This window comes from Schistocerca cancellata, chromosome 6, assembly GCF_023864275.1.
Source record: "Schistocerca cancellata isolate TAMUIC-IGC-003103 chromosome 6, iqSchCanc2.1, whole genome shotgun sequence".
Classification (NCBI taxonomy): Eukaryota; Metazoa; Arthropoda; class Insecta; order Orthoptera; family Acrididae; genus Schistocerca; species Schistocerca cancellata.
Genome location: NC_064631.1, coordinates 386409008 through 386421401, shown reverse-complemented (window position 1 = coordinate 386421401; position 12394 = coordinate 386409008). Strand labels below are relative to the sequence as shown.

At 36.8% G+C, this 12394-nt stretch overlaps 1 protein-coding gene across 1 annotated transcript in view; it reads left to right on the top strand.

Moving 5' to 3' along the window:
* LOC126190825 (rho-associated protein kinase 2) overlaps positions 1-12394 on the top strand; it is a 201927-nt gene that overhangs the window by 152067 nt on the left and 37466 nt on the right. Inside the window, 1 exon segment of the mRNA XM_049931396.1 lies at positions 8644-8737. Within this exon segment, the coding sequence (XP_049787353.1) occupies positions 8644-8737 (94 nt within the window).

The window sequence follows — 12394 nt, the reverse complement described above, 5'->3', positions numbered from 1 at the left end:
ATGCTGATAAGAACATAAAGAATGTGGGTAATGTTAATGAATGAAAAGATCAAAAGAAGGGATTTTGTTGGGTGAGATGGTGAACAACTTTGGGCAATGACAGTGTTACCAGACTAATAGAAATATGCAAAACTTGTTATTTATGTAATGCAACTCTCATTTTTAGTTATTTACCTTGAACAGTTTCTGTTATAATAATGATAAATTGAGAGTGAGGAAGGGGGGGGGGGAGGAGGAGGAGGAGGAGGAGGAGGAGGAGGAGGACCCACCCACTGCTGCGTGTGCAGCATCCATCATTCATTTGTAGCTGACTGGTTGGCTGTCATGATTTCCTGTTTGTTAAATTTCATTTTCCAGTACAGGGGTACCCACAGTTAAAAGTGGAATCAGGTGACAGGAGAAGTGATGTTCATCTTACACAATCTTGTTGGGTGATTCCGTGACAAGTGGTTTAAAGGTTCCTACATGAGCATCACGGATTTTGGTGAAATTTTCTATAACACATGTTTCTAGTGAACAGTGGTACAGTTTCATCATCATTAATTCAATATTTCTGGTGATACAGTCTTTTGTTTGATGCCATAGCACAGCTATCAACAGTGCACCCGTGAGTTTTCGGCAACATTGAGACATAATATCTCCGCTAATATTTTCTTGAAAGAAACAAAACTTGGCTGTTTTGAACATTTTGCACTCTCATAAGCAAAATAATGCCAATGACCTTGCCACAGTGGTAACACCGGTTCCCATCGGATCACAAAAGTTAAGTGCTGTCAAGCTGGGCTAGCACTTGGATGGGTGACCATCCGGTCTGCCGAGCGCTGTTGGCAAGCGGGGTGCACTCAGTCCTTGTGAGGCAAACTGAGGAGCTACTTGATTGATAAGTAGCAGCTCCATTATCAGAAGGTGACATAAGGCTGGGAGTGTGGTGTGCTGATTACATGCCCCTCTGTATCCGCATCCAGTGAAGCCTATGGGCTGAGGATGACACGGCGGCCAGTTGGTAGCATTGGGCCTTTATGGCCTATGTGGGAGGAGTTTAGTTTTTTGATTTTTATAAGAAAAACAATAATAAAAGGTTTCCTGGGTGGTTTGCATATGGATAATTTGAAGCAAAGGCAGCCGAAGGGAAAAAAAGGACACTTAAAAAGAAAGTAACGTTTAGCTTTTTATATATCCATAAGTAATTCTGGGATAAACCTGAAACTTTGTACATAATAACTTATGAATACAACAAGGTCTTAGAATATAAAATTTCATTCTCCTACTGCTTTTCAGTGGTTTGCATATTGAGGGCAAGGAAGATGATATTTCTAAAAAATGCCAAAAATGGCGATTTTGGCTTGCTCTTACAAAAAAAATCTTCTGCAAACTCTTTTAAACCATTTTTAGACCATGTTCTAAAGCACCTAAAAACTATATTTGATTTTTCAGTGCAAGCGTGTAAGGCACTAAAAAAGAACAAGAAGTTGGAGTTGATTGAAAATGGGCCCATATTTTGCTGGTACCAAATCTGACACCTCTTATTACATTCTATAATTGTTTAATATTCTCTGGGGAAGGCAGCATAAAAGTTTCATGGCTAGGAAGTGAGCTGAAGACTGAATGACTCAGAAAAACTCCAAAACAGAAGTTTCTTTGTATCACGACATCGTGAAATATTTCAGCCTGTTTTTCTGATATAATTACAGAGTCAAACAATTTAACTGAGCATTACTAAGCCAGTGGAGATCATGATAGTGAAATTGTTTTTTGCGTAATAGGTGCAGCACACATTGTATGGATAGCCTGCAGGTTTTACACTTCTCACATTGTGTAAATTTTGATGAAGTTCACTGCAGTCTTCCAGACATTTTTTGGAATTGATTCATGTTAGAGAGAATTATTAGTATGTCTTTTTGTTGTGTAATGCTATTGAAATGCTAGTTTAATAGTGGTTTAATGTATAGAATTCTGTTAGCATGGTTTGCAATTAAGTAAACATGAAAAATTGTATAAATGTGTTACTATGGTCCTTGGTGGCTCTAACCACTGCTACTTCCTTTTGAAGTGAGGAAATCTGCATCCTCATTACCATAGGGGACACACCTGACAGCTGTGCAGCAGTAGCAGCCATGGACGTGCTTCTTTACCACATATTCCCAACTTGATGTGGATTTCTTTACAAAGGATCCTGAGCTGATGATACATTTCTATAAGTGTTGGAGGCCAAAGCTAGAAGAGGTCTCTTTCAGTGTCTCTTTCAAGTGTATGTTTACTTCAAGCTACTTGAATTATTTACAGGGCTCATTAATTTGCTGTAGAATGTCATGAGGAAAATTATACTGCCGGCCAGTTTACGTCACTTGTGGGAATTATTTTGGGAAGAAACTTTGATAACAGAAAATCCAAAAAATTACACTTTTCAAATGTGATTACCTCAAGTTGGTAGAGCGACAAAAACAGAAAAAGATTCTTTTTATTGGATTTTTTTATTCAATTTCATTTTTTATAAAAATAGTTTTTTAGAGCTGAATGCTGTAGAAATGTGGGAAGAAAAAAAAGAAACAAAAAAACAAACAAATATTACTTACTGGCAGTTTTTCTGACTCAAGCTCATTTCCTAGTCGTCATTACTTTTGACATTATCTTCCAGAGAGAGTAGTAGACAATTATTGAACATAGAAAAAGATGTCAGGTTCAGTCTGTGAGTACCAACGGAATATGGTGCCATTTTCAGTCTTCCTGCACCTTGTCGTTTTTTTAGGGCCTTATATGCTCACATTGGAAAACCAAATATAGTTTGTTAGGTGGTTTAGAATATGGTCTTTGTAATGAAAATTGTTTTAAAAAATTTGCAAAAGACTATTTTTTGTAAAAGTGGTTCAAAAATTGCATTTTTGGCATACAGAAAAATCAACTTTGCCAACTGTTGTAAAGCAGTAGCTGAATGAAAATTTAGATTCTAAGGCCTTTTATTGATAAGTCGTTATTGCAAAGTTTCAGATGTATCCCACAATAACTTCCGGAGACATAAAAAGCTAAACTTCACATTTTTTCAAGCATCTATTTTTTGACCAGATTTGCTTCAAATTATCTATATGCAAATCACTCAGGAAATCTTTATTATTATTATTATTATTATTATTATTATTATTATTATTATTGTTTCACTTATGGGAGTGCAAAAAGTTGTACAAGATGGCTTAGTGTTTTTTTCATTCAATAAAATATCACTGGAGATATGCCTCAAAGTTGCTGAAAACTCACAGGCGTACTGTTGATAGCTGCACTATGGGATCAAACAAATGACAATATCTCTGCAAGTATTAAATTGCTAAAAATAAAACTTTAATCAATGTTCATTGGGAACATTTGCAAATATTCACACAAAACTTCAGCAAAACCTGTGATGGGCATGTGGGAATTTTGGCAGGGAATGGCCCAGTGGTTAAGGCACCACACTTGCATTAAAGGGGATCTGGGCTGAAATCCCTGACCAGCCATCATAATTTAGGCTTTCTTTGGATTCTGTCAGTTGATTAATGCAATTGTTAGAAGACAGCTGCTTTCCTTCCCCATTTCTGTGATAATTGAATGTGTCTCCCCGTCTTATGACTTTATTTTCAATAGGATATTAAACCATAATCTTTCTTTCCTATTTACATTGGAGCAAATAATGTACAGTTCTTTTGAAACTGATTGAGAGATGAGTATTGGATATTGAGAAACTGATATTTATCATAGCCATTGTTAAAAAAAAAGAACAGTACATATACATGCAAAAAATTTAGTTTTGCTGTCCAACTTGCAGTAGCCGTATTCCTTCACCTCTTGAATGAATGGTGGTGGTAGGAGGTGTGTGTGCTTACAGCTTCAGTTATGAATATAGCGCTTTCAACCAGGACTTGTACTTCATAAAAGCTGCTTTCTGCCAAGGTACATAAAATATTGTGAGCCAATGTGAGTAATACAAGGCTCGAGAATATCATATGAAAGAAAGCAGAAATTCTATTAGAGATTTCAGTGCATGCAAGAGCTATCTGCAGTAGCTGTTATCAGAAAATAGGGAAAGGATGATATTATGAAAGGGGCTCATAATATAAGTTCTGCAAATAGATAATTGAATACCAAATTAAAATTTAAAAAAAAAAGTTGTTGTGAAAAATAAGTTGTTGTGAAGATAGAAAAGAAAGGTTGAATTATTAATTCCCTGAGATTGGTGCATAGAGGTAATTTCATATCTGTTGTATGTAAACTGAATCAAAAGTCTTACATGACATACTGTAGCTTTATTCATGTCTTCCTGAACTCTTTTTTACGAAAATGACCTGGTTTAGCTACTGGAGATGTAATTGACTATTTTTCTGAGCACAACATGTTGAGAGATTCACAGTTTGTGTTTAGGAATGGTCCATTAGCAAATAGGACAATTTACAGAAAAGCCATGTTTATTTTATTTATTTATTTATTTTCTTTTGCTTTGCACACAGTTTTTTACGGTGTAGACCACAGTATATTGTTACATAAATTAGAACAGTCAGGACTTGAATAAGACATCCAGTTTATTTCAATCTGTGTGAAATTGAGGAAGTAGAAACTTGCTTTACACAGTCATTTGATTAGAAGTAAACAATCATTTAACCGAAATACAGTACTGGGTTACTTTTTGTGTAATGTTTTTGTTGTAATTGTAGCAGCTGATGTTAAAGTACTTTTGTATGCTTATTATATGACTTAATGTTTCATGCTAGGAACTGAATGATATAGCAAAATATATTTTGAAGAGAAGCAGTTTTGATTGACAATTCTGTGTTGGATTATAGGACATGTACTTCCAGTTGTTTGTACATGGTTCTGTTCACATTGGCATTCGCTTCTCATACAGTGGTGGTGCAATAAAAAAAGCAGAAGACGCCAAATAAGTGCAAACACTTTCATGGGAGATGCATATTGATGACCTTCTGATGCCTTACAGTCCATAGCCTTGAGCAGTGACATGCTTCCACTTTGTTTACTTTTCACAGTTAAACTCCTTTGTGTTATATGAGGCAACATTTTACGCTGTCTCACATTAGCTGTGAAGAATATTGTTAGCATTGAAGTGGGTTATTAGGTTCATATAGGGTATTGATTGCAAGCTTGAGTTTAACAAAATGAAAATCCTTAAATTGACTGTCCTACACATCCATTTGTTTATGAAATTTGCTGTGATGTCTTTAAAAGCAACTTTTAACATTCCATCAATTGATAATCATTCAGAGGAATGATCTTTTTGTAGCAAGCAAATCATTAAGTGGAAAAAGTAGGATTCCACATTGTTAGTGTTAGTCTGCAGATTTCCAAACTATAATTGAACACTTTCCGTGTGCCAGACTACTCCCTACAGGAATATAATAAGGTGAAATTAATGAAGAAAATGAAGAAACAGATGACATTGTTCTTGTGAGTACCTAAAGTGCAAATTGTAAGCAAATATGATCAACATTTAAAAATATAATGTGGATACATAAAAAAATCTACTCACCAAATGATGACAACAGAAAACAACCAACTGAACATGGAAACGTGGGCTTTTGGAGCCAGTGCCTCCTTCTGCTGCCTGAAGGATTGAAGGGAAGGGAAGTGCTCACCCGATTCCAAACCTGTGACTTCCCTCCTACTCATCTTAATCAACTTTATACTTAACAAACAACTACTCTACCTCTAAGGGGCAGAAATACAAACAGGTCAGGGTATGGCCATACAAACCGAGATGGCTCCTTCCTATTACAACCTTTTCTTGGGGCACTTTCAGGGGCTTTCTTGGGATCATAAGCCTTCAGTCTCTTGTTTTGCTTAGATACATTGATGACTTTCATGAAATGTATTCGCAGTTGTGGATATGACAAGCATCAACTGTATAATGGAATGCGGACCGTGAAACTTTGTGCTGGACCAGTACTCTAACCTGGGTTTCATGCATGTTATGAGTGGTCACCTTATCGTTAGGCTATCTGAGAATGACTCACAGCCAGACCCAAACTTCCATCTTTTGTCGCCAACTGTGAGTCCGGGCTCAAGCCCCAATACAGCACAAAATTTTCATTATCATTACTCCATCATACAGATGATGGTTGTCCATATTTGCAACTGCAAATATATTTCATAATGGCTGTAATTGCTGCTGTGCCTGTTCCTTCAACCATGCATGCATGTCCGAAGGACCATTGCAGTGTACTTGTGGACAACACAGGTACTGCAATATAATATTGATGTCTTTTTCCTATATCGTCACATAGGGAGGCAGCCCTGTAGAAATTTTTGGAATCTTGAAACAAATCTCTCAGTTAAATTTCACATTGGCCTGTTCCAAATGTTGTCCCACTTTCCTTAATGTAGACGTCACTCTCACTGTCAACTACATGCTTCAGTCCACGTTAAACTTACAAACAAACACCAGTACTTACATTTGGACAGTTGCCATGCTTTCCATGTCAAACATTCCCTCCAATTCAGCCTTGGGATTCGAGGCACATATATTTGTTGAAATGAAAACTGTTTACAGCAATACACCATCATTCTCACCTGAGCCTTCACTGTATGTAATTATCCTACCAGCCTAGTGCAAAAGCAGATTTATTGGACCATCACATCCAATTCTGGTACTTCTGATACCTTAAAAAAAAGCAACTTAGGAGTACACCTCTTGTTACTCAGTACTATCTTGGGCCGATGTATTAGTCAACTACATCCATAGGTTTATTACTTCCTAAAATGAGATCCATCATGTCTGTTATTTTGCACACCCCACTTAGAATAGCTTTTCATTGTGCCTCCAATGTCTCCAGTATCCTGGTTAGATACTATGCTTCTTCTGCACCCATTTCTTTACCCTATGGCCCCTATGCTGCTGAGACTCTCTGCTGTAAGACTTACCCGATGCACCCTTCTACGACCACCTGCACCAGCCATGTAATTGACAAAAAACAACATGCTGTCGAAGGGAGAGCCCAACTGTGAAACAAAAGGCATGTAGCAGCTGTTATGCGAACATTGTTCAATGTTCTATTTTGATGTGACTACCACCAAATTACCAGTAAGGATGAATGGGCAAATATGACATTCATTATGTTGGTGCATGTTTTACACATTCCATCTGGATCCTCCCTCCTGACACCAGTTTCTCGGAACTTCACGGGTGGGAATTGACTTTACGGCATGTGCTTGGATGTCGCCATCCACCTGACCTAAATTTAGTTTAATTTATGTTGTCTCACCAGTTCTTTTTGTAACTATTCCTTTTCTTTGCTCCATTTTATTATTTTATTTTATTTTATTTTTCTGGCCTGTCTTTTTCTCTGCCCCTGTCACCTGTCTACAATGTATAAAGCACTTAGCTTTCTGCTCTTATTGACTCTTGCACTATATATCTTCCATAGTGTCTTTCTTTCTTGTTACTCTATCTTCCACCTTTAAGTTCTCAGGTTTTTCTATCTGGTCTGGTGCAGGGACCAGTCTTTCTTTCTCGCCCCATCTAGTAAGTCTCCCCCAACCTAGGATTCTGGGGGACTTTTCTGTAACTTTTCCCATTTTGTAAAGCTCACCAGTGCTTTTCTTCATCCCTATTCCTTTCCTTTCAGCCCTTCTGCCGAAAGAAAGAGCCACTGACTCCAAATGCTCATATGTTTCTGCATCTTTTTTATTTTTTCCTCCTGCTGCTGCTCGTGAGTAGATTGTACAAATTGCAGTATTGTAGTTAGGGCTCCTTGAAATTTGTTGAGAAGTGGGGAAAATTTTCAAAAATGAATATTCAGCTTTTTGTTTTTTTTTTTTTAAAAAAATAGTTCACTGATCTCTGTTTTTGTTTTCCTTGCTCTCCCCAAAACAGGCTCTTTTCCTTCCTCATTGTTAAGACTTTTTAGTTGTAATTCATTAATTATTATTTTTGTTGTGCTTTAATTCTGGAATTTCTTAGTTTAACATTACATTATTATGATTTTTGTGCTTTTAATAGTGTGCCATTTGTTATGTCAGGTTCTATGAGTTTTTCTCAATACACAGATGAATAATTTATTCATTTCTTTATGTTTACAAAGCCAACTAGCACATAGTGGTAACTTACAAAGACATTTTATTGCTTTGAAGAACGGGGTTATTGTTGTGTTGTTGTAGTAAATGCAGGCTGATTAAAGAGCAAGGAAGAATGAATCTGTAAAATTACAGATATTGCAAGAAAGGTGGCAAGCTAGGAAAATTTGAGAATTGACGGATTGTAACAGCAATTGAAAAGTTTCTCTGAAGAAATGAATCTCTCTCTCTCTCTCTCTCTCTCTCTCTCTCTCTCTCTCTCTCTTTCTCTCTCTCTCCGATTCAGACTATATCATTTTTTTTAGTTGATATTGTAAGTAATTCACAAATGATATTTTTTGATCCATTACTAGATCTTGTAGTATTAAAAGGCAGAGTAGGAGTTATGAAATAAAAAAGAATGTTACCTGAGTACAAGACATGAGCGATAAGGAACAGAAATGATTGAGCCACAGAGAATGGGATTTTTGAGAATTGTACAAGGAATGGTTGGGAACAGAAGTGAAGAATGAACTGCATAATTTTAAAGTTATTCATGTTTATTTGTTTACATGCAATGCTGGATCACAAGAGAGAATCTTTTGTTACAAACAGGCGAAGGAGAGGGAAATGGACTATAAGAAGACTGTTGACCAGTTAGTGAAAGAAAAAGATGAATTAAATCATCAGCTGAAGATTATGCAACAAGGTACGTTTATTGTTGATACATCTGATCTGGATTCGCTGCAATTGTTTTCAGTATGCAATTTATCCCTGTAGTTTCTTGTGTCCTTATTGCATCAACGGTGGTCTTAAAGTATTTAACATGTAATGAGAGGTTATGGTACTCTATGCTGGTTGTCTGTCTTGATGAAAACAAATACCTCAGCAGTCCTTAAAAATATTGTATACTTTTTACCGAATTTAACCCTGAAACTGTATTGCTCTTATAGCAATAATTGTTAAGTCAACAATAATATTTTCCTCAGTCAACCTTTAAATTAACTGATTTTTAAGATTTTTTTTAAACCAATGAAACAATCAACATAAATCTTTTTGCACATTATTTATTGATTCTTGGACAACATTTTCTGGGTTTCTTAAGAAATTCAGTCATCATTAAGCATTAAGGTCTTAAAGTTATGTTTTAATTGATAATCACCATTTATTTATTTTACCTGCTGGCTACCAGTTTCGGTACACAGTACCATCCTGAGGCCATCCTATAATCAGAAAATTTGATAATATAGTAAGAACAATAATCAGTGAGCTATTTACAAACTATTATCCTCTGTGACAGCAAACATATGGTACATAGTACACCTTAAATGTAAGGCATCTTCTTTTCCCTGCCATGCAGTTGTCATTTCTCATTTTCCAAATTGGTGTGTCATATACTAAAATAACAATATTATGAAAAGGAAAGTTGCTACTAACCATATAGCAGAGATGCTGAGTCACAGGTAGGGACAACAAAAGACTGCCACAAATAAGTTTTTGGCCAACAAGGCCTTTGTCGAAAATATATAGACACACACACACACACACACACACACACACACACACACACACACGACTGCAGTCTCTGGCAGCTGAAGCAAAACTGTGGCTTCAGTTGCCATAAACTGCAGTCATGTGTTAGAGTCAGGTTTGTGTTTTTGTGTGTGTGTGCGGGGGGGGGGGGGGGGGGGGGGGGGTATTTTTGACAAAGATGTTGGCGGAAAGCTTATTTGTGACATTTCTTTTGTTGTGCCTACCTGCGACTCAGCATCTCTGCTATATTGTGAGCAGCAACTTCCCTTTTCATAGTATTGTTACATTCCATCCTGGATTTTCCATTGTTTGAAATACTAAAATAAATTTTATGCTGTTTTTAGATATCTTTTACAATGTGACTTTTTTGAGATGTAGCAAGAAAAAGAAATGAAAAAGTACTCTGTAAATAGGTGGCACTTTTATCACTGTTAACCACAGTTTACCTCTATTTAAAGCTCAATAATGACCTTTTCTTTTAGTGTTTGACACATCTACTTGCGAAGTTAGTGTGATGACTGTTTGCCAGGGGTAAGGTGCTACCTGTATACAGTGTGTATACGACCCGGGACAACTGGGAGATCCGGGAAAAACCCGGGAATTTTTTCATCCGGGAGAAAACTGGGAAAAAGCCGGGATATTTTTAGAATTCCGGGAATTTTTTATTGTTTTAGTTTTCAGTTAAATTTTTGTAACTTTGACTGGTAAGAACCGATACTCTGACAAAGGATATTACTGTATCCCGCTACTGCAGAATAATACTTCAACAATAAAACATAAACGAGAGAAAAAAACAAAAATAACTTAAACTGTAAAGGAAATGCGCCATATACAACGACACACAGTACTCGTGCAAGCGTGTGCCAACAGCAAAATGAGTCAAAGGTTTTAGGAAGACTATGCAATGCTTCATAACAACAAAGTGCATTCGATGAGCGTGAAGTCACAACTGTTTACATTATATTTGTTTTAGCAGTTACGTGCGGGAGCATGCGCAGTTGAGTCACCTTTTGAGTCATAGATTCTCCCTCTTCTGGCTACAGGAAGGTGGCTGTTGGCTGTGCAAGCAGTTGCAGCAAGCAGCTAGGTGCTACCGGGAAAAGGGGGCGCCAAATTCATATTCTTGAGGAAAAAAACTTGTTTCACAAAGCTCTTAGCATCCAGCACATGTTTGTCTATCGATTATTCATATGATTTTGAAACGCTTCCCATTTGGTTTTTGAACACATTTTAAGTTGATTTCTGAATGAATCATAAGTTGACTTTAGAATGCATGCATAGTGTATGTGATATCTCTGTCAGGAGAATCCTCGTCGCATCTAGAAATAAACTTTCCGCAGACGAAAAGGGGACGGGGATATACAAGCTGAGAGAGTAAAGCCAAAAGGATGGATGCCAATCGCTGTCTGATTAAGTGGTTGATTCAGTTTGCGAATGATCAGCATTGTTATAATTACTAGCGAAATCCATAGAGTCAGACTACCAGAATGGAAATAAACGACTGACAGGAATAACAGGTGAGAACGATTCCGTATTATCTTCTCGGTGTATCCAAGAAAATGAAATTTTGACAGAAAATTGTTGGCCAGATCGCTACACTAGTAAGGACCAGTTGTACAGTCCCCAGCTAGCAGCCGCGTAAGTTCTATGCTGGAAGTAACGCGGAAAACATGTTGTACGAACACGTAATAATGCCTACCGTAACCGGAAAATAATCGCGGAATAACTAAACCTGTGATTCTGGCAGGGTTAGTGAAGTTAATCGGTGAACAAATTTTTGACAGTGGCAGCAATAGCTACAGAATTGGTGATGTCAAGACTGTTTGTTAGAACGAGGAAGGAGAAGAAATGGGGACATCACCAAATTATGAAAGAATAAGACGATTCCAAATTTGTATAAAAATTTCGTATTACTACTTTTCGATCTCGTGCTTGAGAAGCTGGTGCGTATGTATGAAATGTGAAATTATTTCCTAAAATAAAGCTTTTTGCTTGTAGTAGGCCTAATAGGCATTTGATATTGGTACTTCATGGATTATATTCTGTCATGTTATAAAAATGGCCATTTGTGCCAAAACTGTCTTGTTTATTTGGTGTGTTACAAAATTGCTGCCATATTAGAAAGGCCTATTTTATCTAGCAGACAGTGACAAAATAGACGCAATCAGATCGAGAAACCACACCATTCTTGGGTATTATTTGTATTAATAGCTTTTTCAGTATTAGGTAACAACATTTTGATTTTTCATGTAGCAAAACGTTTGACGAACTTTGATGAGGTTATAGATTCTTTCGCAGAAAGGAAAGCACGCCATGTAAAGCTGCAGCAAGATTAGAGAGAAAAAAATGCTAGGAGCTAAGGTTTGAAGAAATGTGTAATTTCTTGCTTATCTCTTGTCAGTATTGGTTTTATATATCCTATATTTAATTTTGTGTCGCACAAAACAGCAAGTTATTCTCTAATAGGAAATAAAGAGTTCAGATTTTCTCATGAGTTCTTGTTCTCTCAATTACAAATAATCCCATCCACTATTAATTGCGAGATTTTTTTGAAGAGGGGCAGGCTGTCAAACCAGCTGACTGGGAGCAGGAGAGGCACCACAGGACATTTCAGTTTCCACTCTCCTGAATATAGTTTGGATGTGCGGTAGAAAAAGGCTTTATGAAGAGGCGTGGCACTGCACTTTGGCATACTTAAGACCAAATATTTCCTCGAATACATATGTTTTATGTTTCAGACTTTTCAGAAAGATGTGCGCTGCAAGATGAACATATTTTGAAAATTCGATTTTTTTTAGTATTGACCCGGTTTGCAAATGTCGTAGATCCGGGG